A 27,324-nucleotide genomic window follows, 5' to 3' on the forward strand; every position below is an offset into this window, starting at 1 on the left:
GTACAGCATCCTTTCTTGATTAAAACTCTTCACAATGTAGTAGGGAACCTACCTCAATATCATAAAAGCCACATACAAAAAGCCCACAGTGAATATCATTCTTAATGAAGAAAAACTGAGAGCTTTTTCCCTAAGGTCAGGAACACAAAGGGGATGTCCACTCTCACTGCTGTTGTTCAACATACTACTAGAAGTCCTAGCCTCAGCAATCAGAAAACAAAAAAAAATAAAAGCATCCAAATTGGCAAAGAAGTCAAACTCTCACCCCTTGCAGGTGACATACTTTATGTGGAAAACCCCAAAAGACTCCACCCCCAAATTGCTAGAATTCATTCAGGAATTCAGCAACATGGCAGGATATAAAATCAGTGCACAGAAATCACTTGCATTTCTGCTAACGAGACAGAAGAAAGAGAAATTGAGGCGTCAATCCCATTTACAATTGCACCAAAACCCATAAGATACCTAGGAATAAGTTTAACCAAAGGGGCAAAGGATCTGTACTATAGAACACTCATGAAAGAAATTGAGAAACACACAAAGAAATGGAAAAACGTTCCATGCTCATGGATTTGAAGAATAAATATTGTGAAAATGTCTATGCTACCTAGAGCAATCTATACATTTAATGCAATCTCTATCAAAATACCATCAACATTTTCCACAGAGCTGGAACAAATAATCCTAAAATTTGTATGGAACCAGAAAAGACCCCAAATAGCCAGAGGAATGTTGAAAAAGAAAAGCAAAGCTGGTGGCATCACAATTCCGGACTTCAAGCTCTATTACAAAACTGTCATCATCAAGACAGTATGGTACTGGCACAAAAAACAGGAACATAGATCAATGGAACAGAATAGAGAAAGAACTCAGAAATGGACCCTCAACTCTATGGTCAACTAATCTTCGACAAAGCAGGAAAGAAGGCCCAATGGGAAAAAGACCGTCTCTTCAACAAATAGTGTTGGGAAAATTGGACAACCACAGGCAGAAGAGTGAAACTGGACCATTTAGACTCTACAAAATAGACTCAAAATGGATGAAAGACCTAAATGTGAGACAGGAATCCATCAAAATCCTTGACAACACAGGCAGCAACCTCTTCGACCTCAGCTGGAGCAACTTCTTCCTAGACATATCACCAATAGCAAGGGAAGCAAGGGCAAAAATGAACTATTGGGACTTCATCAGGATAAAAAGCTTTTGCACAACGAAGGAAACAGTCAACAAAACCAAAAGACAACCAACAGAATGGGCAAAGATATTTGCAAATGACATTATCAGATAAAAGGCTAGTATCCAAAATCTATAAAGAACTTACCAAACTCAACACCCCAAAGAACAAATAATCCAATCAAGAAATGGGCAGAAGACATGAACAGACATTTCTCCAAAGAAGTCATCTAAATGGCCAACAGACCATGAAAAAATGCTCAACATCACTTAGCATCAGGGAAATACAAATCAAAACCACAGAGATACCACCTCACACCAGTCAGAATGGCTAAAATTAACAAGTCAGGAAACAATAGATGTTGGCGAGGATGCAGAGAAAGGGGAACCCTCCTATGCTGTTGGTGGGAATGCAAGCTGTGCAGTCACTCTGAAAAACAGTATGAAGATTCCCCAGAAAGTTGAAAAGAGCTACCGTACTACCCAGCAATTGCACTACTGGGTATTTACCCCAAAGATACAAATGTAGTGATCTGAAGGGGTATGTGCACCCCAATGTTTATAGCAGCAGTGTCCACAATAGCCAAACTATGGAAAGAGCCCAGATGTCCATCGACATTTGAATGGATAAAAAACATGTGGTATACACACAGACACACACACACACATAATGGAATATTACTTGGCCGTCAAAAAAATGAAATCTTACCGTTTGCAATGACATGGATGGAACTAGTGGGTATTATGCCAAGCAAGATAAGTCAATCAGAGAAAGACAATTATATTTCACTCATATGTGGAATTTAAGAAACAAAACAGAGGAGCATAGGGGAAGGAAGCAAGACGAAATCAGAGAGGGAGACAAACCATAAGAGACTCTTAATCATCGGAAACAAACAGGGTTGCTGAAGGGGAGAGGTGGGGGGATAGGGTAACTGGGTGATGGGACATTAAGGAGGGCATGTGATGTAATGAGCACTGGGTGTTATAGAAGATGGATGAATCACTGAATTCAACCTCTGAAACTAATAATACATTATATGTTAATTGAGTTTGAATTTTTTAAAATGGCAAAAAAATAATTGAGAAAAAATAAAGTATGCATGCTTCTAGCATCTAAAAAACAAAATAATATTCATTTGTTATTAATATTCTTAAGGATGAGAGATATTAATTCCAAGGTAGGAAAGGAAGCAATGACAGGCCATGCTTCTCTAAAAAATTTTCCAAGTGGGCCAAAGGTAGAGTTCCTCCCTCCAGGAGGCAAGTATGGTTATCTCTGCCTCCTTAATGTGCACTCTGCCCCTTCCCAGCTGAGCCCTAGGTCCATACCCTTGGCTTATCTGCACTTGGACTCAGAATCCAGCTTTTCTTCTGCAGTCATTCCCTCTTCCGTCTTACCATTCATTTTTGGCCACATGCCTTGGCTTTCAGACCTCATTCAATCCACTTTTCAGCTTATTCGTGAGTCTCCCTTGCGTGTGGACAACTGGCACATCTGAGCACAGGCTTGGCAGGAAAAGATGAATTATGCCAACAAAATCATTTATGAAGGAGTCAAAATGGACCTAACAGAGTTGATCTCCAAATCTAACTATCCCAAAGTTAGAGGTAGCCTGAGATGATATATACTGAGAGATCTTCATCTGGGGCAGTATTCCTCAAAGTGAGTATTGCAGAGATCAGAATCCCCTGCAGGACATAGTAAAAATACCGATTTCTGAGCCCAGGCCTACAGAATAAGAGCATGAGATTAAGATCCTCTGAAATGCACCCCAGATGATGGTTCTGATGTTCTTGACTTTCCTGATTGGTATCATTGAGGAAAATTGCCCCATCAAATACAGGGTTGTTCTAATTATAGATCTAACCTTGGAAAGTGAGTGTACAGGTTTTTATTTTGTCAAAGACTGACATACCACCAACCAGAATGATGAACAGCAACCATACTATGTTAAGAAAAAATGCAGTAGTTCTCATTTAGCAGGTGTATTATTTAAATAGTGTCTCCAGATTTTACTCACACTGTGAAGCAACTAAACACAAGGTAGGGGATCAGCTTAGGCAAAAACAAAGACAAAATGGCCTCTGCATTTTAAATTATTTCTCTCCATTCCCATTAGTCTAGCCATTTATTCTGGGCGGGGGGGGGGGGGGAGATGGTGGTAGATTGGTAATATTAAACATTTTTTACAAGTGTGTAAGGGCAAAGGGGACCGGCCCAACTGTAAACAGTTGATGTGGCTATACAAGTAAAGATCCATTGACTTGTCAACCCTGCTTTTCTTCTGCAGTAAATAGTTTCACCCAAGACTGAGCCAGAACAGAGTGTTTCTATTCATTTTATTTTGGGGAAAGACAATAAATATGATTAGAACACCTTAATGTACTTTTGCTAGACTTGTTTTATGTAAAAAAGAACTGATTAAGGATTATAAAACTTCCAACTTTCTGAAATGCATGAAATGTTTCTACTGCTTCAAATTTATAAAGAGCTTTCACGACCCCAATATCCCAGTTACGCAAGCATTTGTTCTATTGTTAAAGACTTAACTGAACTGGTATCTGGGAATTTTATGTGGGAAAAGGCATATTCCTGGCACGCAGCCTTAATGGAGGTGCACGTAAGATACAAAGCCTCCATGTGCCTTGGGAAAATGAACTAGAGACTAAGTGGAAAAGTTTCTGTTTCAGACCAGTTAAAAACATAAAATATAGCTACCGTAGAGCTTAATTGTACAGTGCTAGTTTCAACTTCTGTATCGAGACAATTTTTTGCACTTCCGTGGGATTGGCCCACAGCTACAGCCATATTGGACAGATGTTTTTAACTCTAAATGCAATGCAGAATTACCTATCATTTCTTTGCTATGCAGATTGAATATTTTGCATGAGCATTCAAAAACGCATGTTTATAGTTTGAACTTCTTATGTTTATTGTTTTCTACTACCAAACGTACGGCCTACAGATGGAAAACTCAGTCTTTGATGATGGGTGGTGAGGAATTGCTCAAAAAGGTTCAGTTACACACAGAGACGTATTACACATAATGTCGGGAAGAGCTAGATTATACAGTTATCAAAATATGTACAGGAGCAATGCTCATCTAGAAGTGTTTCAGGGATTCCAAATGATCATACTCAACAGCTGGGCCTATTCGCAAGACTTGGTCAATGGAAAACACTGCCGCTTTTCTCCCCCTTATGGTCCCCCACCTCTCTACTGCCATCTTTTCGAAAGCAGAGTGGCACACTGCCTTATCGCTGCTGCTCCTTATTACCCTCAAACGACAGTAATGAAAGCAGGCAAGACGATTAAGCAATGTGGCAGCCCATTTTTATGAATTTACCTTTAAAGACAACCAAGAGAATTTTAGGAAAGTGGATAGAGGGCTTTACAACTACAAGGAACTGCTGTGGAGTATTATTTTTGAAAGTCAACAAATTCCTTGTAGTTTAAGTATGCTAATCAATATTAAATAGTTATTTTAAACAATACAAAGGTTATATGTTCTCAGGAGGGAAAAAGCACACAATATACTTCTTACAGGGCTGACCAACCTTTTTGGCATCACTTGATTTTATCATAACTTGCAACATTTTACAAAAAAAAAAAGTACCATATGAAATTTCTTTTTCAATCCCAAAGACTTGGTTTTGTGTTGAGAATTTTGAGGTAATCCTCAACTTGCAAATATGCTTAAAGTATCAAGCAGGTTTAAAACAACTGTTTAGGATATAGTCTAATTTTAGGGTCCCAAAATATTATACACTATTATTTAGCTTGGTCAGGGCTAATCAAATATTCTGGAAAATAAATGGTCAGTATATATTTTTGTACGTACACATACATACACACATACATTTCAAGGTTACTAATCCTCAGCAATTTATTATACTTTAAATATCAGAACTTAATCTTTGGTGATTCAGAAGGCATTGTTTTTTTTTTAGAAAAACCTAATATCCATTTTTCTAATAATGAGTCAGTCATGAAAGATAGCATAGGATTGTCCAAAGGGGAGAATTTCCTCTCCTCTGGCCTCAGTTTATAGAACTTGGAGTAGTGGAGCTTGAACTGGAAGAGGTGGTAAGTAATGATCTTTTGGATATATCCTCATATGAAGTACATACAATATGAAAAAATTAAGCTCTATCATTGACAACTGCAATACTCCCAAATAAGGGTCACAGAGGTGAGGTCCAAAATATGAAGTAGACAAAATATTTATATAGAGAGTCCAAAATGAGTGGGACCTTGCCATGAAACTACAGTAACATATGACTCACCAGCATTCCCACTAGGCACTGCTCTGTTAATGCATGGCACTGGAACCCATTAACCATTTCCAACTCAACCTAAGAGGGATTATTTTCTCATGAAAACCTATCTCTTTAATTGCATAAGAGAAAGCAATAAAATGCAATGTACCAAGATTTGATTTCATAAACTAACTCCATCAGATTAATAAATTGAACAGTATTTACACTTTTGAATTTTAAAGATCTAAACATTGTCACATCACTACCCACCCAAATCGCCACCATCTCTTTAGATAATATGACATGAATAAGTAGGTTTAAAATGCTTTTGGGGAAAAAAGTTTCTTTATTTGTTTATTCATCTATACAAAGACAGTTTCAACAATAGGTAATAGGAACATACAAGTTTTAAAATTAATTTTCCATTTTGAAAGGTTCAGGACTTTGTCTCTTATTTCTATCTTACTCTTTTAAATACTTCAGTCCAACAAAAAAGCAGAAAAACGAAGTTTATTCTCTTTTCTTAAGGTCACATTGGGATAATTAGAACTGGCTCTTTCAAATTTAGGTATCATTTAGAGTAACGTGGAAATTTAATCACAGAATGATACATGTAAGAATGTTATAGCACACCCACAAAAAAAGTACAGAGAATTTTTTAAAGGACAAATATCAGGACACTTTCAAATTCTGAGGCATAAGAAAGCCCTCTTGGGGATCTTTAAGTTAAAAGACTCTTCCCTTCAGATTCAGATTAAAAATTATTAGGGATTATAAGACAACCATGGGGACTGATGATATGACCCATGGTAGCTGCCTTACATTAGGGCTAAATGGAGTCTCCATGTTTTTAGTGAAGGGACCAATGAAAGAAAGGCCAGGAAGCCACTTTAAACTCATTTTCATGGCAGGTCAAATGATGCTGATACAGTGTTTTCCTTAGAAAGGTTTTATCCTATTGCCACCTTTTCAAGGCTTAGCCCTCAAACTGTTCATGTTGCTACTAATCATCTTTACATCACCTGTTCGAGGAGCAAACCTCCTCGAAGAATGGTGCTACAGGACTGGAAAATCAAGACTGTAGGGACAGCAAAGGGGCTCTAGGGCTCTAGTTGTCTGTCACAATTTACAACATCTAACAAGGAGACTAGCTAATCTAGAAATGATTAACTCTGTCCTAGTATATTCTAGAGATATATTTGCAACATTAGTGGATTTAAAACACCACAACTACTTTGACTCTTCTAAACATATTTTACTTTAAAAAAAGGAAATAGGCTGACAAGCAGAAATAAAATCTATTTGCTCTTTAACAAATAACTAATATTTTAATGTTTTTTATAAAAACAATTCCTTTCAGATACTCTGATTAACCTTTAAGTGACATAAAAAAAAGTTTCAGGATTCTTTAATACCAGTATTTTGCACAATTTAAGATACAGCCATTGAGTTTAGCATTTCAAGGAAAAAAATTAAAAGATAAAAGGAGAATGGTAACTCACTGAGAAGCTTATGTACTTAGTTTAGTTTGTTTTGAATTTTTTAAAAAAATTAGGCCCAGAATTTTAGTTATCCTAATTACCATCCCAATCAAATAGGATATCTATGTGTGGATTCTAGATAAAAGACAAGTACTTTGAACTAATAAACGTAAGACCCACTGATTGGACTGTTTGTTTAGAATCTCTTACTGGGTTTAGCAAGGAAGACTTCAATAAAGCTAACCAAATACTGAGTTCCACTGATTAAAAATACAGTTTTAAAAACTCTGCTTTTGTGGTAAATTTTGAGACAAATCATAAATGTAAAGAACAATACTGTAAATATTGTGCTGTTCACAGATACTGTTGGAGAAGTGAAATGCTTGAATTCAAACTATCAAAATTCTGACCTTTCAAAATAGGTTTTCTAATTTCCTGAAAATCAGCAATTGCTTTTAAACTCCTAAAATGTCAATTTCAATTAAAAAAAAATCCTTACAGATAAATGTTAAAGTTATCCCTTTCAGTCTCAATTATTTTTTACTTTCAACTATATATTGAACACAGAACTAGTTTCTAAATAAACATCTAATGAAGAACAGTTTCAATGTAAAATAAAACTAGGCAATCTAATACAACTTATGTAAGAAAGTCTGAGTGTGAGTTATCAAAATTCAGAATTAAATTTCTATAAGAGTGAAAACTTTCAGTCTCTTCTTAATATTCAAAACCAGCAACTTCCCATGAGACTAGAAAGTTAGCAGAAAGAATCAAACAGATTTAAGCACTGCTCGACTTCTTCTAAAGTGATGTACTCTTTTATCCTAGAAAAGACAGAAATAGTCCTTTTTTACTTCATTGAAAATTTTGTATTGTCACTATGACCAAAGATAGTTGCAAAATACTTAAAGCATTTATTCTCGGTTTAAAAAAACTATAAATAACAAGAGAAAAGTGATCCTTTCTGGGAAGCATTCCTGAACTTTAAGGTAACAAATGTACCAATGACAAGTTTTATTCGACAATTTAAAAAGAAATCTCAGTAAACTCAGAAACAGAAGACTTGGAGTCAGTGTCATTTCATGAAGATTCTTAATTAATGATTTGGCAGTGATGCCCCCAAAGACAGCTGGTGGAAAACATATGTAATATTTAAAAGTACGGTTTTTACTAACAGAGTGCATCTGGTAGAAATCACAGCTTGAGTACAGCATTCCACTTCAAACTGAAATGCTACGCTTTTAGGTTAAAAAATAAAAATCTTGGCATATTTAAAGACATATACTTAACCCGTGATGAAGATATATCATTCTTCAGGAAATGGAGAGATAAATAAAAAATTTATGTAAAATTTCCTTTCACTTAATGTTGCCTGCAGATGTGCAGAAATTAGGAAGTAAGGCCTTACAAAAAGGAATGGAGCTGAGTGAACTAGTAATAACACAATGGTATTTTCTTTTCTCTAAGAGCTTAACTGTGCCCTTTTCCTAGAGATTAAATTCAGTTGTCATATAAAGAAGAGTGGCTTCTGGAAATTTTGCAATCTGTCAACAGGATAATATCCTATTTAGGTTAAAGCCCAGAAAAGTGGTCACAAACTCAAGTCAGGTAGGACGGGACAACAACAATACCATCTGGCTAATCAAAGTAGGTCTAGATACCAGACAACTTCAGACTACCAACTTTTGACTCCTAGCCCAGAAGAACAGAAAACTGAAGGTTCCAAGTAAGGTTTTTGCCTAATACCAGGTGAAAACTCAAGTTTAGAGATACTTTATGCTTTGCAAACAAATCATTTAAGTACTACCTATTTAACCTTCAGAACTTTGGGCAAGGGAGGCTGCCATACAATCCTAGTTCTTTCCTTTTAAATTATACTGTCTATGTATAATGAAATAAGAGATCAAATGTCAAAACTTTAAATGAATGTGTTTTACTTCCTGTTGAGAAGATGGTAAGAACTTAATGCTGTTATGGCTCTACTCTTCTGCATTAAATAGAAGTTCTTAGTATACCCTTTAAAAAGGCTGTAAGTTTCATCCCATGTCCGTTCATAGATAGAAAAAAGCTATTCTCCTTTCCCTGTTTTAAGACACAAAACAATGGTTAAAAACTTCCCTTTGAATATAAAATGCTGTAGTCATTTTGGAAAAATTCTAGCAATTTCTCAAAGGGTTAAACATAGTTACTATTACTCAGCAATTCCATTCCCAGGTATATAGATAAAAGCATAGGTCCATAGAATAACTTGTCCATGAATGTTCACAGCATTACTCATCAGAGTTAGAAAGTGGAAACAACCCAAATTGTCTATCAAGTAATCAATAAACAAAGGGTGGTATATCCATAAATAAAAAGAAATGAAGTACTGATACACACTGTAACATTGATGAACCTTAAAAACATTATGCTAAGTGAAAGAAGCCAGTCACAAAAGGTCACATATTATATTATTCTATTTATATGAAGTGTACAGAATAGGAAAACCTTTATTAAAAAAAAGTAGGTTAGTAGTTCCCTAGGGGTAGAGGACTTGGGAAATAAAGAGTGACCGTTAATGGCTTAAGGGGTGATTAAAACATTCTAAAATTGATTGTGGTCATGATTGTGCAATTCTGTGAATACACTAAAAAATGGAATTTTTTTTAAATGGGCTTACTGTATGGTATGTGGATTACATCTCAATGAACCTGTTATTATAAAAAAAAAAACTTTCCTTTGTACAATATTCCTCCCCCATTAGAGTGACTTGAAAGTCTACTGGCACCATTTTCTCCACACAATTGCTCCCTTTGTGTCTCTGTTACATTTTGGTAATTCTCTTAATATTTCACACTTTATCATTATTATTGTTATTTGTTATGGTGATCTGTGGTCAGTGATTCTGATTTGCTGAAAGCTCAGATGACAGTTTTTGGCAATAACGTGTATTTTAATTAAGGTACATATACTGTTTCTTTAGATATAATGCTATTGCACGCTTCACAGACTACAGTACAGTGTAAACATAACTTTTATATGTACTGGGAAACAAAAAAATTCATTTAACTTACTTTATTGCATAATCGCCCTATGACAGTGGTATGAAACTGAACCTGAGGTATCTCCAAGGTATGTTCTGCTTTGTGTACCTAAAATTTCCTCTTTTTCCATTTGGTCAAGCCAATATTCTCTTTCAACTCTCTTCTTTCACAACCTTTTCAATTATAAGCTTCTGCTAAAGGTTTCTTCCCTAAGGACAAACTACACTATATCAAGGTTTGAGCAGCATAAAATAGCCAAGTAAAACTCACTCACAGAGGTTTTCTGAGTTACAAATGCCAAGAGTTCAATTAAATGCTCTATGTAATCTCAAATGTATATACCACAGAAAAATAGATGCTTCATAGCTGACAAATACGCTTTTTATCCTGTATACTATTCCTTTCATACCTTGAAGTAGTCATCTTGAGTAACAATAGAGTTTCTCAGTCTGTTCTCTGGATTAAACAGACAAGATACCACAGTCTGTATGCTTCTGTCCACAGATTTCTGAAAGGAAAAAAAAAAAAGATTTTCCGTATTTTACTCACTTTAACAAGCTTTTTAAAGAAAGTTGAATACATGTACTTTTTTCTAAAGAATTTTTATATAATCCATAAAATACTATATATGTAATTCACAATATATTATTACATTTTCATGTAATTCATTACATGTCACTTAATATGTAACTTTTTGTCAAATTTTAAAAATATTTTAGAATCTTAGTGATAGAGTACTGGTTGTAAAGCTCAAGTTAGTAAAACCCTCAGATATTTGCTTAAGGCTCTTTAATTTTTCCTGCTAGATAAGAAACAGTGAACTTAAACATTCCAAGAAAAACTATCCAAGATAAAACCTGATAATTATAACTATTCTAATCATCACTCAAATCAAGGATTTTTTTTTACTCTAAGTTGAGTAGTTCTCAACATTTTCTTCCACTGAGAAACACAAGGACAAAGTTCACACAATCCAATGGGAAACCTTCAATGTTATTACATACATTCTCATTACATCAACTACTTCCACATTCCCACCTACTCAAGAAAAACATAGGAGCACTGAAGACAACACTGTTAGTAAAGGAATTTGTTCTAATGATTAAAAAAGAAGAAGCAACTCCACTTATTTCAGTTATCACTAGTGACTCCACCACTCTTGAGAGCTATATATACTGTTATGAAGCTACTGTATATAATGTTATAGAGAGAATACCACGAACAACTGTATATTATTCTTTAGCTAAGTAAATGTTTAAACGGGTAAAAAAAAAAAGATAGGTATAATTCATACGAATCTCTCTTTTGAAGAGAGGATTCTTGAGAAAACCTACCTGTCTACTGTATTCTACCAAATTATGTTAATAGTTATTAAAGTATGGTTTTAAACACAATGAAAATATTAAGAGTGAAAACTACTGAATCAGAAACTATATGTAAATACTGAAAGCTTGGGAGTACCTGAAATTTCACCAACTTTTATAAAAACTGCCAAATTATTAGTTACTTAAGCTCTGTAATTTTTGGCTTCCATATTTAAATTTGAAAAAAAGATGCTTGCATCTCAAAGGGCCATTATTAAAACTTCAAAAAATAATTGTGAAAATATAAATATCAATGAACAAAATTAGATGTTTGCCTTTTGTGGGCCATTTCCTGAGGATGGAGTAGCTTCATGAACTGAACATTCACTTTGCAAAACTTCAGCTCCTGGATCAACTTCATTACAGTGGTAGTTAACAGCAGTATAAGCCTACATTATGAAAAAGTGTAATTAAAGAGATGTACATTAGATACATTTCTAAACAATCTATTCTTCAAAATGGGTGAGCTTATACTGAGCATTTAAAATATGGATTGTGTTGAAGTTCAATTTATATTATTTCAGAAACTTTCAACTGAATAGCTGAAATGCACTAAGGCAGTCTTTTATTTGAGAAGTCTTCTAAACTTCAACAAAATCATATTAGAAGAGCTCTAAGAAACTCCAACATGTAGTAATAGAATGAGAATTTCCCAGTGCCTGAGAATTTTAACTCATGTTACATCATTCAAAGGTCCAATCCTGATAAAAGGTAAAGGCTCAAGAGTTTCAGAGGTAACAGCCTCTTTTGTTTTATTTCTTATATAACAGTATTAACAGCGAAACATTTGCTTCTCTTCAACAGATTTTTTTATGGGTAGAAAACTAGAGACAGTTTCAGTACTAATTCCAAATTCACTGAATTAGAATTAGTATAGGTATTAATACTAGCTTTCTTGGATTATATGTAATTTAGCACCTATTATATGCAGAGCAGCCACTGGCTTAAACATGTAAGAACAATCTGAGAAACGAAAAGCACAGATTCTCACATGGAAGAATATACTTGGGTTGACAAGAAATTACTAAAACAACACATAATGTGAAAGGGAATTTAAAAATATGTCTAGGCATACATGAGATGGCAAAAGGCCAAGAAACATTTAACAGTTAAAATAAGAAAATATTTTAAAATAAGGAAAAGGAAGAGGTGCCTGGGTGTCTCAGTCCATTAAGTGTCCGACTCTTGATTTTGGCTTGGGTCATGATCTCGGGGTTGTGAGACCAAGGCCCGCATCCGGCTCTGCACTGGGCATGGAGCCTGCTTAAGTTTCTCTTCCCCTCTCCCTCTGCCCCTCCCCTCCATTCTCTCTCCCTCTCCATAAATAAATGAAGAAATAAATGAATAAATGAATACACAAATATAATAAATACATATACATATACACACACATATACATGTATGTGTATATATATATATATATATATATATACACATATAAAAAAAGGAAGTATATGTTTGGCTAAAAGGAAGTATATGTTTGGCTAATTCACCTTACCGGGGGTATAACATAACTCCTTTGTTCTCCAGCAGGCCACTGTGGTGGCATCTTAAAAATAAAAAAATTAAAAAAGAGAGAGAGAGAGAGAAAGGCAGTCACAATTAGTTAACCATTTCTATATATTTTCACAAACACGAAAGACAATGTTGAGGTATTTATCAAGCTGGATTCTTGAACTTGTAGTAAAAGAAACATAATGGAAGAAATAAGTACTTTATGTTTCTAATACCTGAGGGTTTGTTACTTTCATATATAAACCCTAACTTTTTCTCAATTTTCTGTGTTGGCTTTCAGAAAAAATTAAAAAAAATAGTTCTTTGAATTTATCACCATAGAAAACGGTCATGGGTTACAGATATGCTCATATCTATGGGAGAAATTCAGAGAACTACTACCTTGTGGTAGTCAGCTAAAATAAACACTACCAAATATAATTGGAATTCAATGCTCTAAGAATTGAGTAATCATTTTATTTTGACCTATCCCACTAGAAAAACTTGTAAAAGTCAGGACATTTCAGCTATTAGACAGCAAGGATGGAAGAATATATGTTGAAATATAGAAGAGGAGCACATCTTATAAGACAGCACAAGAGAAAACTTTGTGTTAAGGATATTCCCGTCAAAATAGTGTTCCTTTTTTTCTAAATAATTAAAGGTCCTATAATTCTAACTTTTTTTCCTTATTTTAAGCACAACTAGTTTAAATAACAAACTATTAGAGAAATTTATATGAATAAAGGCCTCAATAATATTCCAAAGTAAATCATGTTGTTCCCTCTTAAATTACCTGATAATTATATACAGGCAGTTGATATCCAGTGATGACTTGAACAGGTGAACTTGGATAAGGAGGATATGCCTAAGAATAAAGTTTATAGAAAAAATGCATTAACAAGGAAAATTCTTAAAAATTAAAAAAAGTATTATATTATTCTTAATACAACCAAAATATGAAAACAAAGAAATCTTATTTTTTCTACACACAAATGCAGAATTCTATTGGGAGTGATTGGCTTCATAAAGAAAAATTCTTTGTCAAATGTTAGTCTTTTGGGTGGGGAGGAGGAAGAGATAAATGAGGAAGTGACTGACTTTGTCCATCTATGTTTATCTTACATGTATATTTATCCCCACTAGGAAGTTTCTTCCTTATTCTGGTGATAAAGCTCTATTAGAATAGATTCCCATGTTAAAGTTATATTAATACATCTGTTATTTCTTTGTTAATACATTTTCAAGCGATTTTGTATTCCTTTGGGGTAATGTGTAGTTAGTGTGTAGTCCTCCTACACACTTTATGGCTTTCTGTATTTCATTTCTACAAGTTAAAGACCGTATTTAACCTAAAACTGAAAAAAAAAACAATAGAATGCCTTACATCTTTCAATATTTATTGATTGAAATCGTCTATGTAATATATACATGAATAGACCAAAGTAAGTAATACCTCACAGTAAGTGTTAGGAACAAGTAGGGATTTTCTAACCATGTTTAAAGCAAGAAAAATAACAAATATATACCCTACATTTCAGATAGATGGGAAATGTAAACAAATGAGAGACACTACAGAACTACTTCATTACTATTTCTCTTTTCCTACAATGTCTTTTAAACTGAAAAAAGTAAAGAAAAAAAATCACTGTTATTCAAGCATCAATAGGAGATAGTAAGTATTCCAAATCCCATTTCAAATATTAAAGAAACCAGGACCAAACAAATTATATGCCAGAAACTCATAGAATTTACAAATATAGTTGTCTTCAGAAACCTATCCATTCTAGAACCAGAATACACCCAGAAGTCAGGAGTCTGTATAAGAAGGCATCTGAAAATCACTGCAGATAAAGAATAACTAGAATTGCCAAACTTAAGAGAATAAACCAGGCAAACACATAAGAAAAGCTGCCTTCAAATATTTTAGGAGTTCCCACGTGGTGGGGAAAATGGATGAGTACGTTCTATGTGGCTACAGAGGTCAATTCTAAGATAAAGGTTTACAAACCATATAGAAACAGATTTTAGCTTGGCATAGAAACAAAACTAAGAACAAACAATTTCTAACAAAAGTAACAGATTTCCTTCCCATCACTCAAAATATTCAAACAGAGAGTATTATCACTTATTATGGAAATTCCACAACGTCTTATTTCACAGAGAGTAAAAGCTGAGACTGGCTTATTTTCAAGGTACCCCCCATCAATAAAATCTCCAATACCATTTAAAAAAAGAAAAATGAAGAAGAATGTAGGTAATTCTTACCTGAACATACTGAGTTATAGGATTCATCACGGTTGGAGGCTGCATATAAGTTTCAGTGTTTGGATTACTCCACACACTCTGAAACTGTGGTGGTGGAGGAGGATTAAAAACCAAAGGACGAGGCTGCACATGATAAGCACCTTTTTAAAGAATAAAATGAAAACAAAGCCCACTTTTAGTTTTCTGAAAAGTTATACATGTCAAAAAGAACAACTCTTCTCTTTACTCACATAAATTCTGTTTCCTGATTGCAGGTCCCAGTTTCAGCTTTTTACCATGGAAATTTATCTGTGACTGAAAATAAAACAGTAAGAAAACTACAATCACATTCAGTCTTTACTTTCGAGAATTTGGTAAACACCCCAGGTCTTCTAAAATTTCTACCATCAGAGAAGATCAATAGTAACAACATACCCAATCAAAACTTATCAGCATGAAGCTATCTTAACCTCACCACTCAAGTGTTGAATAGAGTCTTGGAATTTGATCAAAAACCTTTACACTCTGTCTGAAACCTTTCCTGTCTCTAGTTCATGAAGCCAGATGTCCAATTACAAACAAACAGGTCTGAAAAGTTACATAAGATTACTCTAGATTTGGATTTCAAACAGGAAGTTTATTTCTATATTTTATACAAGGCTATATATATTCAGGACTCAAACAACACTAAACATCGCATCACTAAGCTAAGTAAGAGACTTTGCCATAAGATTACTTACTTCTACTATCTTCTGCACATCCACATCATTATAAAATGAAACAAATCCATAGCTAGAAAGACAAATAATGTATAAAAATCACCAGCATAACAGTACAAAACTTCTAATATTCCATGAAATAATTGACAGAAGTGATAAAGAATGAAGAATATACTGAGATAAATATTTGTTAGATGTACATGATCGATCCTCTATAAATATTACTGCTTTTTATTTTCTTCCCCTGATCTACGTCAGAATATGTGAAGATTAATGTAGTGTGGGACATCATTTGTTAACAGAAAATTCATATCTATGAACCTGAATTTATTATCTAACACGAGATGGTTAAAATTTAAGATACGGTATAATACATGAAGAAAAAAACTCTTTGATAAAACTTATTAATCCACTTAAGTAAAATAAATGAAGATGGAAAATATTTACATACACTGTGAAAATGACTAAATAGAAGAGATGACAACAAACTGTTATCCCTTATATGAAAGGAACAAAGCAACAAATTTATACAAGTGTAAGAACACAAATTTTGAATTCTTGTATGTTGCTCTATATAGATACTATAGCTCAGTTATTTTATCTTCATACTGAACGTGTTTTACTCACCCTTTGGACACACCAGTTCGATCCGTGATTATCTTCACTTCTTTTACTGAACCATATCTAGCAAAGAAACTTCTAATTTCGGTTTCATCCATCTATGGAGAAGAATTTGACTTTAAGAGTAAAAATTCAGCATTCAAAATTTTCAATTATACTATAAAGAAGATTTGAAGATGTGGAAATATCTCCCCTAAGTATCCCCAAACCACCCATAGATCTTTGTCAAAGATACTTTTAGTCTCTATAGGTTATTAAACATAAAATCAATTCCAAACCTGCACGAAATTCCAAAAAACTTTATGTTTACAACAGGGCTCAAACCCCATTATTCACTAAATATTTTTTTTAAATAAATGAAATAGGAATACAATACCCTAACATCAATTCCACCAACGAAAATGGTGTTTGGCATGATTTTGCCTTCTGGTAAAACATAGCCTTGGCTGGTTGTAGCTGATGAGGATTGAGTGCTGGCCTCTCTGGAGATGGTTGAGTTTGGAGTCTCAGGATTTGCAGCAGACTGTAATTTGTAAAGTAGATATCATCACTAGACATTCAGGCAAAAACCATACATGATATGAAATAAATCTTTGTATTTAAAATACAAAATCTTTTCATAAAAATTACTTTCATAGTAAATTGGCCAACAATACAGCTCAGTTCAGGCTTAAGATTAAAAATAATCAGACTGGAGCACCTGGGTTGCTTAATCCGTTAAGGTCATGATCTCAGGGTCGTGAGACAGAGCCCCATGTCAGCTCCTTGCTGGGTGTGGAGCCTGCTTATTAAGATTCTCTCTCTCTCCCCCTTCCTAACCCCACTCTCTCTCTCAAAAATAATAAAATAAAATAAAGAAAAATTAAAAAAATAAAAATAAGAATAGATCGGCATGAGATTTTAACAAAACAATATAGTACCTTCTTAAAACCAGTGTTGCTCATCATCTCTTACATAAAGTAGAATACTGACTTTATACTGAGTTTGTGAACTGGAAAGTTCAAATTTGTAAAAATAGTTATTAAAGTCATCCTGTTGTATGCCAGTAAGCAAATTTTCACTTTACTGAGTACCTTATTAAAAAGCATGGGAAATCTTTGAAAAATATAAATGAACTTTTAAAAAATCTGCATCAAAAACACACATCAAAGATTTAAACCAATTTGTTTTGCCTCCCCTTTCTAAGTTATCAAAATTAACATGGATTTTATAATTAAATACTCCATGTATTAGTATGCATTTACTTTCGAAATGGTCATGAAAACATTATTTGCTCACATATCATAGCTCCTGCTAAAAAAGGCTCATAATCTTTTCCTCTAGTGTTAGGGTGTTCAAAGCATCTTTTGAAATAACATTTTCTTCTTCAATAACACCAAATCAGTCCCACTGATAATTCTAATTTTCACAGTAGACTGATAGAAATAAATGATACTATATTTTCAAATAAAGAGACCCACACATGAAACTCATTATTTTTCTGGATTCTGATTCAGAACTCTAGTCTTTCCATACTAATATTAATGTAAATTTTTCTGAATCAAAATTTACTGGTAATATTTATGTTGGAAAAGTAGTATAGCAGAGTGAAACAAAAATTGATTTAGTCAGGAGATCTAGGTTCACGTCCCTTACTAGATTATAAGCCACTTACTTAGCAGCTGTTTGTATCTGGGAAAATTGCCTTGAGAATGAAGTCAGATAACATCTGTGAATTCATTTTGTAAAGTATAATGTGGTATGCCAAAATAAGTTAGTGTCCTGTTACTTGAATTTATTTTCAATAGGTTAAAAAGTTTCTTTCCTGATTTTACTATTTATTTTGTAGATGCTTTATTAATTAACAACTAATTTCAACTGGAACTTCAAGGAACTATGAAGTTATTTGGAGTTCATTTATGAAGTTCATTTATCCTTATTGATTCCAAGAGGGAAATACAAAAGGCTGCAAGAGAGATAAACCTATTATACTTCCTCTCACAGAGAAAAACAAGGTCAAAAAACCAACCAACACATGTTTTTTAAAAGGCAAGCACAGTACTTTTTATAGAAATTAGTAACAATACTAAAGTAGGTAAAGTTTCTCTTTTGTTAGATGCCTAGAAGTTACTGGTAAATATAAGATTCTACAAATTGTTATACTAATTAGAGATGAAATCAAAACTGTCCAATCACCAAATGTGTTTTAGTTTTTCTCTATTAATTTGTATATATACAATTGACCCTTGAAAACATGGATTTGAATTGTACAGGTCCACTTATTCACAGATGTTTTTTTAAAAAATACTGTACAGTACTGTAAATGCATTTTTCTCTTCCTTATAATTTTAATATTTTTCTCTTGCTTATTTTATTGTAAAAATATGGCATATAATCCATATAACATGCAGATTTTGTTTATCAATGGTTTATGTTATCAGTAAGGCTTCCGGTCAATAGTAGGCTACTAGTACTTAAGTTTTGGGGGAGCCAAAAGTTATATTCCGACTTTTGAGTTTGTGTGGAGGAAGGGTGGGTCAGCGTTCCTAACCCCTGCATTGTTCAAGAGTCAACTGTATTTACTTTTATGTGTTTCTATTTGGGTACTTCCTAATTCTTTCCTGTAACTATAGTATAGTATTTCAATACAATGAAATAGTACGAAAACCTCTTTCTAAAGTTTTTCCATTTTTTTGATTTTAGTTTTCTAATTTTAGTTTTTTCCACGTGGGACTACATTACATAAGCCAGATATCTTGAACTGTTGAAACCTGACTAGATTTCCCTTCACTATAAACAACTTACCAATCCTTTTCAGTTAGCTCTTTCAAAAGTTCAAAAAAAAACAAAACAGTGGTTCTGAAATTCTTCAAGACTTTTTCTCCTTCTCAATTTCCCCTTCATCTGTGGATGAACTTTGGATAGCTTTCTATTTGACAAACTATTTAGTATTATCTGTGTGTGAACCACAATGGATGAATGTATTTTAATTTGGAGTTGTAGAACATCAGGCCAGAAAACTGTGCCAGATTATAAGGGATTATAATAATGTATTATTTCTCAATCAGGGGAGATTTTGTGGTCCAAGGACATTTTTGGTTGTCACAACTAAGGGGTACTCCTTATAGCTGGTGGTAGAGGCCAAGGATACAGGAAACATCCTATAAAGCTGCAAAAGTAGCTTCCCACAACAAATTACCTGTCCCAAAATGTGAACAGAGTCATGCTTGAGAAACCCTGTGAGAGTGTGTCCAGAATTGAAAAGCAAAGTTGTAATTCTCATACTTGATTTACAGAAGTAAAATGGATACTTGAGACACTAAGCAATAATTTGGGGGGGGGTGGGGAGGAAGGCCATTACATATTATAGGACGTTTGGTTTGGGATTGCTTTATTCAAATTCAGTTTGGTTAACTGAGAAATTAAACGTAATAGTCATCAAATCATTTTACTCATGTCTTAACATCTTAAGGCCCTATCCTGTCTTAGTCTTCAGCCAGCAGGGGGCACTCAAAGCTAACAAAGTAAGCAAAGTACTCCATTTTAACAAGACTGATGAGGGATTTTTAAGCTTTTACTATGTGTATATTTACATATAACTATAATTTATATATACAACATCCACAACCAATAAGCAACCTTTAATACTTTTAAACTATTGCCAGAAATACTCCACAAATAAATGCTTAGGTTAAAGAAAATTTTGGTGTTAAAGTATTAATCTTAACTATCAATAGTATACAGAAAATAGGGGTGCCTGGGTGGCTCAGTCGTTAAGCGTCTGCCTTCGGCTCAGGTCATAATCCCAGGGTCCTGGGATCGAGCCCCGCATCGGGCTCTCTGCTTGGCGGGAAGCCTGCTTTCCTCTCCCACTCCCCTGCTTGTGTTCCCTCTCTCGCTGTCTCTCTCTGTCAAATAAATAAATAAAATCTTAAAAAAAAAATAGTATACAGAAAATAAATTTAAGGTAAATTTAACATAAGTAATTATTTCTCTTAATTATACCTTCAAGTGAGTTGGTGGGCTTTAAGATGAGTAATGCTAGGATATTAAGGGGGGGGGGACTTGGAGGCCATTATATACACAATTCTCATCACTGCTATTTACAGTAATATATTCCCTGTTACACTTGGATAATGAAATGACAAAAATAACTAAAAGCTGAAAAAAGCCTGTATCATTACTAAAGCTCCTGGGCTGTCAGCTAACATTATTTCATTCAACTATTTTATCTACATGCAAGGCAAACTAAGATCTATCTATAAACGACTACAAAAAAGGTCTAATTTGTAGTCATCAGAGTTCTATCCACAGAAGAAGTAGCTAATAAAGAGAAAAGCTAAAAGGAAATAGGAAATGAAAAGCAGAATAAAACGTCATAAGTAAATACAAGAGTGGACCCTTAGCGGGGGAAATCCAAACAATAAACAAAGCTAAGCAAGAAAAAGGGCAAGAAAGCAAAAATACACATTTGTCTTGAAAAAGGTGATATAAGCACAGATTATAAGAGAACGCTACGTAAAAACTCTCGAAGTAAATTTGGAAACCTTGGTGAAATGGCCAACTTTCTGGAAAAATGTCGATTTTAAAAAACAATCTTAAGAAAGAATACTTGATTCTTAGCTCAGTTTCACTGCGAGTTTTTTCAAACTGTAAAGAAACAGATTATTTGCGCATGTGTAGTTGTGTGTATGTGGAGGGCACCAAGACAGAAACAATGGTAGATAAAAGACAGAGTGTAGTAGAAAGAAAATTCAGGGGTGCCTGGCTAGCTTAGTCAGTGGAGTTCCTGACTCTTGATCTCGGGGTTGTGAGTTTGAGCTCCACATTGGGCGTAGAGATCACTTAAATGAACCAAAGACTTAAAAATTCAGTCACTTTAATTGAAAAAAATTCCAGAGGAAAGAGGGGAGAAGAGTTATTACTCAATACATTTTACAAAATTAACACCTAAATAACAAAACCTTATCAAAATGGTCCACCTCTGTCCCTAACACAGAGCTGTAAAATTCCAGCAGTACATAAAAAACATACAATTAAGAACAGTTTATATTGAAAATTCAAGGATGGTTCGTTCTTAGGAAATCTATTACTGTAACTCACCACTGAAAAAGCATTTTATAAAATATAGCATTCATTTTTTAATTTTTAGAAACCTATGTAAAAGGGAAGAATCTTCTGTGTTGATGTAATTTTAAGCTAACATCGGACTTAAAATGAAACAGCCATTTCCGCTGAAATCAGGAAATAAAGGCAACTCTTTATCACCACTGTAAATGACAAAGAATTAACAGAGTTCTTATAAATCCTTAAAAAAAGATAAACATCTAAATATAAAGGTGCATTCAGAATTTATAAAAAGAAATTTTGAAAGCTAATGACTTGAACTTCATTAATGATCAAAAAAAAAAAAGCACATCAAAACATATTTTCCAGCTATCAGATTGGCAACTTTAAAAAGTATAACAACTCTCACTGGGAAGAGTGTGGAGAAGAGATCACTCTACATATAGTGGGAATACATACTAGTACCTATTCCATTAAGAGTAACTTGGAAAGATAAAATTTTAAATTGTTATAAAATGGGCATAATCCTTTCACCCAGTTGTTTCCACTCCTGGCTATAAATTTCAAGGAACTATTGGAATAAGCATGCCAAAACATTTGCATATACTTACTACAGTATTGTTTCATTCAGAAAAAGTATTCATTATAAGGGAATTTGATAAAAATAAGTAATGATATAATCTTATAGTCTTAACATATTTGAAATCATTTAAAATTTATCTTTGAAATAAGGTCCAATACATTAGGTGAAGAATATAGAATATAAAATAAAATAGTATTATGTGGCATGGTACAAATAAATTTACCTATCTACATGCAATACATGCATAAAAACAATCTGGAAAGGCATAACCTGACCAGTAGTTAGAGGTGCTGGGACGGACTTGTTTTCTTACAGTGATTACTTTCAAATGAGTTAATAAGCTGTAAATTATAATCAGAAAAAAAAAGGGGGTATTAGCATCTCCCCCCTTTTCCTATAAAAATATAGAGCAAAAATATACTAGAATCTTTTTATAGTAACTCAGTGGTTAAGTAATTAGTAACATGGATAACGACATAACACAAATATTACAGAATAATACGTATACATTTTCATTTTAGTACTTATATATAGGAATATAAACTACATAAATTTCCTCCCTTTAGCTCTAAAATTGGAAAATAATGATCATACTATAAATCCACACAGTATATAATACATCTGTGAGGTAAAGTTTGGTCAAAAGTGTTCAGAGTTGCATCTCGTGGTGAATCAACTCTACATTTACCCAAACTCACATAAACACACGCCCCAAAGAGCAAGTATTACTGTATGTACGTTATGTTGAAATTCCTGGTTTATCTGGAGAGAAAAAAGCGTCCCCAGTGTCCCCCTCAAACACAAAACTTGTCAACTCCTCAGGTCTACGGTCCCGCAGCAGCACAGGCTGGCCGACCTCGTGCAGAAATAATGGCGTCGGGCGAGTTTTCCGCCTGTCGTCGCCGCACGAGGGAGCCCTCAGCGCCAAGTCAGCACGAGGGGCCGCCACCGAGGCTCTCCAGTCCCGGCCCGCCGCCCGGTTCCCCGTGTGAGCGCACCGCCCCCAACACCCCCCTGGTCCACCCCCACCCTACCCGTGGGCCGGGAAGGAAGGAACTACTAGCCAAGGAAACTCCTCAGAGAGACGGCGCCAGCGGGCGTTCGGGAGGCGGCAGCCTGACGCCATCTCGTGGAGGATGCGCCGCCTCCTCTCCACACGGTAAGCGAGGGAAGGGAGGCCTGTGGGGTGGGGGTGGGGCGGGCGCGCGGTGCCCCCCCCCGCCCCGGTCCCCGAGTCCCGGCGGCCCACCCCGCGGGCTGCCCCCACAGCCCAGCCGGCGCCGGCGGGAGGCAGGCGGGGCGGCGTGAAGGCCACGACCCTGCACGTGGTCGGCGGGCGGCACAGCGAGTCCCCAGGGCCGCACCCACTGCGATACCCGCGGGCATCCCGCCCCTCCTCCACCCCCTGGGCCGTCTCTCAGGCCTTGTCTGTGGTGCACCCAGGAACAGGGAAGCGGGGTGACCCCTGCTTTCTGCCCACCCCTTCTGCGCCGCGCTAGAAAAGCCGAGTTTCCGCCACCCGGGAGGACCCAACCCGGCGTATGCCCTTCAGGCCTTCTCCTCAACTCACCATGATGGCGGCAGCTAGCAGTTCCCGCTGATGGGGCTCGAGGAGGAGCGGAGGCTGCGCTTCTGGCACCACTCTTGGGGCTGCTGTTGGCTCTGCTCGTGGCGCTGCCTGGCTTCGACTGGGCAAAGGGATAAAAATCAGAGGACTAAGGAAAATCAATGGCGAGCGGCGAGTGGCGAGGCTGAGGGGCGCTGGCGAACTGAGGCGTGGCCTGCGGGGCTCCCGGAGGTGACTCCGGCGCCGGGTACTGGGGCTCGTGGTAGACGCCTCAGCCAATGGGCGGCAGCTCCCCGCCCCCTGCGGGGGGGCTTGGGGGGGACGCCTGCTCCCCGATCGGGGGTGTGCAGGGGGTGCGCGCGGGCCGGCACTTCGCAGCCAGGGAAGTACAGCTGTGAGACCGACAGACTGACAGACATTCCCCCAGCCCCCCCGACACAGATGTCACCCCGAAAATGCCTTTGAGGCACACTTGAAATGAGTATGCATCTTTAAACATATGTTAAAATTTAAAAAAGTTTTAATGCGTCTAGGCTCTAGTTTCAAAATGGCGCCCTGAACGTATAGGATTAGGCCGATAACGATTATTTTGTCATCGCCCCCAAAATCAATTAGATGCCTACAGAAAGTGAAAATAGAACCAAGTCTATAAACAACAGGGAAGGAGACCCCAAAAGCCCACAAACTTGAGGACTTTTCTGCCAGGTTTGAGGTAGATGGAGTTGGATTGGACGAAACACCAGATAGGGCAGACCAAGTTGGTTAGTGTTCAGGGCGTTCACTAGTTCTAAGAAACATGTTGAGGGTATTTAGTGACTACAACCAGGTACCGCAGATACAGAATTCAAGAAAACAGTCAAACATTTCTTCCCTCAGGGAGTTTAAATTGCAAGGGCGAGAGTTTATTTTCTAGGCCTTACAGGAAGAAACCAGGCCTGCTTAGAGAATTCTAGAACATTCTCAAGGTCTGAGAAACAAGGCCTAGAGCAAGGGTGAGCTGTAGGGCAGTTGGTGGAGCAAATCACACACGTTTGGGAACCACTTCAGTATTCTTTACTCACAGGATAACCAGCTATGACTTTAATGCTCAAATTTCACTTTTGTACTGATGAAAAGCATTAAAATGTTACCTTGTAAGCTGGAATAGTGGTGGACTTCTGTAACCTGAAACTTTCTCACTACCAACACCTAGCATCACTGGATAAAATAACAACTAACCTTATTTTTAATATTCAGCCAAACCTATAGGAAATGAAGGAAAATCTGAAGATGCCAGAAATTAAACTGAAAACCAGAGTAGTTACTTTTTTTTTTAAAGATGTTATTTATTTATTTGAGAGAGAGAATGAGATAGAGCATGAGAGGGGGAGGGTCCGAGGGAGAAGCAGACTCCCTGCTGAGCAGGGAGCCCCATGCGGGACTCCATCCCAGGACTCCAGGATCATGACCCGAGCTGAAGGCAGTTGCTTAACCAACTGAGCCACCCAGGCGCCCCAGAGTAGTTACTTCTTAAACAGATTCTTCTGTACGGGGGCTGGGGTGTAAGATGACCAATCAACTAGTTTGCCCTGGACTTTCCTGGTTTTAGCAATAAAAAAAACCCCCAAACCCCATAGAACCAGGTCCCAGGCAAACCAGGATAGTTGGTAATCCTAAGCGTGGGCAAGATGTTGTTAGTCTCTAACTTGAGGCCAAGAAGTATATGGGCAGGAGATAAGGATTTGAAGTAGCTCAAGGTGGGAGCTGGAACCCAGTACACTACAGAAAGCCATTGTCCCTGAAAGACATCATCCTCAGGAAAAGGATAGATTAGGGAAAATATAAAACACCAAGTAGATAACCAGATGAGGAAGTTTGTCCCATTTCTGGATGAAAATAAAAATAATTTAACTCTGATGAAATTTTGAAAACCTATTGTCTGCATTTCATAAGAGTTTGGAGTATAACTGTTAGCACTTACATGTCGTTAGAATCTCAAAACCTAGAAACCGATTCCCCAACCCCTTCTTCCTTCCCAAAAAGATCTCAGACAAGAGATCTGGAATGCCTTGCAGAAACAGACATAAAACCAACCTGGAAGGATGTTTCCATAAAAGGCTCAACAGGATACTTGTAAGAAAGGACCCTTTGAGATACACTCACAGTGAAAAATATCAAAACACTATTTATTTAGAGCAATACACTCTATATATTTTTTAAGGTGATTCTACTATTTTAATATGTAAACTTAAAGTCTAAAACTAATAAATGTCTTTACTCACTTTGAATAATTCAAAGCTCTTAGGATGTTTTAACTCTGCACAACCCCTCCAAATTTATAAACTATTGTTATTCATTACTTTAGTTCTATCCTCTTTTCCTTCTATGAATTAGACATCATGTTTTTTAGATCCACCAACATCTGTAAAAATGATTTGCTTACCATTTCTTTGCATATCTCAGATCTTTCTGGATTCTTTTCCTTGCGCCTAAAGTAAATTCTACAGAATTTCCTTTAATGAGAGTGTGATGTGGTTAAGTGCTCAGATTTTTTCCCCACCTGAAATACTTTTCTTTTGCTCTTGATCATTGAAGATAATTCTACTGGATATATAATTCTAGGTTTACAGTTGTCTTTTTTCTCAGAATATTGAACATATTATTCTATCATCTTCTAGTTTCTGTTGCTACCGAGGAATCTGTTAATATAATCCTGGTTAAGATCTATTTTGCTTTGGTGTTCTAGAAAGTTCACAATAATGTCACTAGGGCAGTTTGAAAATTTTCTTCTGCTTAGGAGTTTTTTGGCTTTGTGGGTTCGTGGATGAGCTTTCAACAAATCTAAAAAATTTCACCTGGGGGCACCTGGGTGGCTCAGTCAGTTAAGCGTCTGCCTTTGGCTCAGGTCATGATCACAGGGTCCTGGGATCAAGCCCCACGTCAGGCTCCCTGCTTGATGGGGAATCTGTTTCTCCCTCTCCCTGCCCCCTGCTTGTGCTCTCTCTCTCTCTCTCAAATAAAATAAATAATAAAATCTTAAAAGATTTTTTTCACCCATTTTCTTATCAAAGATTAACTGGTTAAAGAATTTAACCTATTTTCCATTCTTACAGTTTTCAATTCTTACAGTTATTTTTGTCTAGATTATGACTTTTTCAAATGTTGGTGGTATTTCCTTGAAACCTTATAAAAATCTTCACTTAATAGAAAAAAAAATTTATTTAAGATTAGTAGCCATGTCAATTTATTAAGATTGGTAGCATAATTCATATCAGTTCAGAAATAAATCTCTATCCTGCTTCCTTATCCTCCAAGGACTGGAAGAGAAGGGAGAGGAAAAAAGGCCGATTTTAACTCCTCTACCAGGTCTTTTGTGTTCCTAAAGCCTGGGATTTTTAATAGAAGGCTTATAAGTAGTATAAGCACTCTCAAACTTCATTCATTTACACACCATTTTCAAGATTTTTATTGTATCTGCTCTGAATCTCCATATCATTATTTACCTAATTTTAAAAAATGACTCATTGTCCTAAGTAGTAGTATTTATGAAATCACATTTACTGTGTTAGTTACTTTTTTTTAGCAATTCACATCAAAATAAATAACTATTAAAATTTAAAAACACTGTTTGTCCACGGATCACTTCAGATAGCACTCTTCCAGAGCAACAGGTTACATATTTTTGGAAAGGGCTGGGCTAGGAGAACTCTTTTAATCTTTGGATATGCAAAATTAGGTCCAAGGAACTAAGGGGTGGAGTGTCA

General features: G+C 35.8%; 1 protein-coding gene across 1 annotated transcript; it reads right to left on the minus strand.

Annotated features, from left to right (window-relative positions):
• Positions 1-7,687: 7,687 nt before the first annotated feature.
• DAZL (deleted in azoospermia like) lies at positions 7,688-17,329 on the minus strand. Its single transcript, XM_028099083.1, has 11 exons — positions 17,306-17,329; positions 16,762-16,908; positions 16,392-16,483; positions 15,786-15,837; positions 15,297-15,360; positions 15,067-15,206; positions 13,595-13,666; positions 12,803-12,853; positions 11,580-11,693; positions 10,350-10,448; positions 7,688-7,741 (listed from the first exon to the last, which is right to left on the minus strand). The coding sequence occupies exons 1-11, from the start codon at positions 17,327-17,329 to the stop codon at positions 7,688-7,690; spliced, it is 909 nt and encodes a 302-aa protein (XP_027954884.1).
• Positions 17,330-27,324: the final 9,995 nt, after the last annotated feature.

The sequence above is a fragment of the Eumetopias jubatus genome, unplaced genomic scaffold (assembly GCF_037043125.1).
Source record: "Eumetopias jubatus isolate StellerSeaLion01/CBP00866 unplaced genomic scaffold, mEumJub1_p1.0 scaffold_1, whole genome shotgun sequence".
NCBI lineage: Eukaryota > Metazoa > Chordata > Mammalia > Carnivora > Otariidae > Eumetopias > Eumetopias jubatus.

Bases quoted from the DNA above. Each gene is read 5' to 3' on its own strand.
- DAZL (XM_028099083.1), bottom strand. From the start codon at position 17,329: ATGAGCAACACTGGTTTTAAGAAG. The intron at 15,207-15,296 runs GTGAGTAAAGAG...TTCTTTAAAAAG, and splicing joins AATCAGGAAACAGAATTTAT to GTGCTTATCATGTGCAGCCT. The intron at 7,742-10,349 runs GTATGAAAGGAA...TGTCTTTTCTAG, and splicing joins CTCAAGATGACTACTTCAAG to GATAAAAGAGTACATCACTT.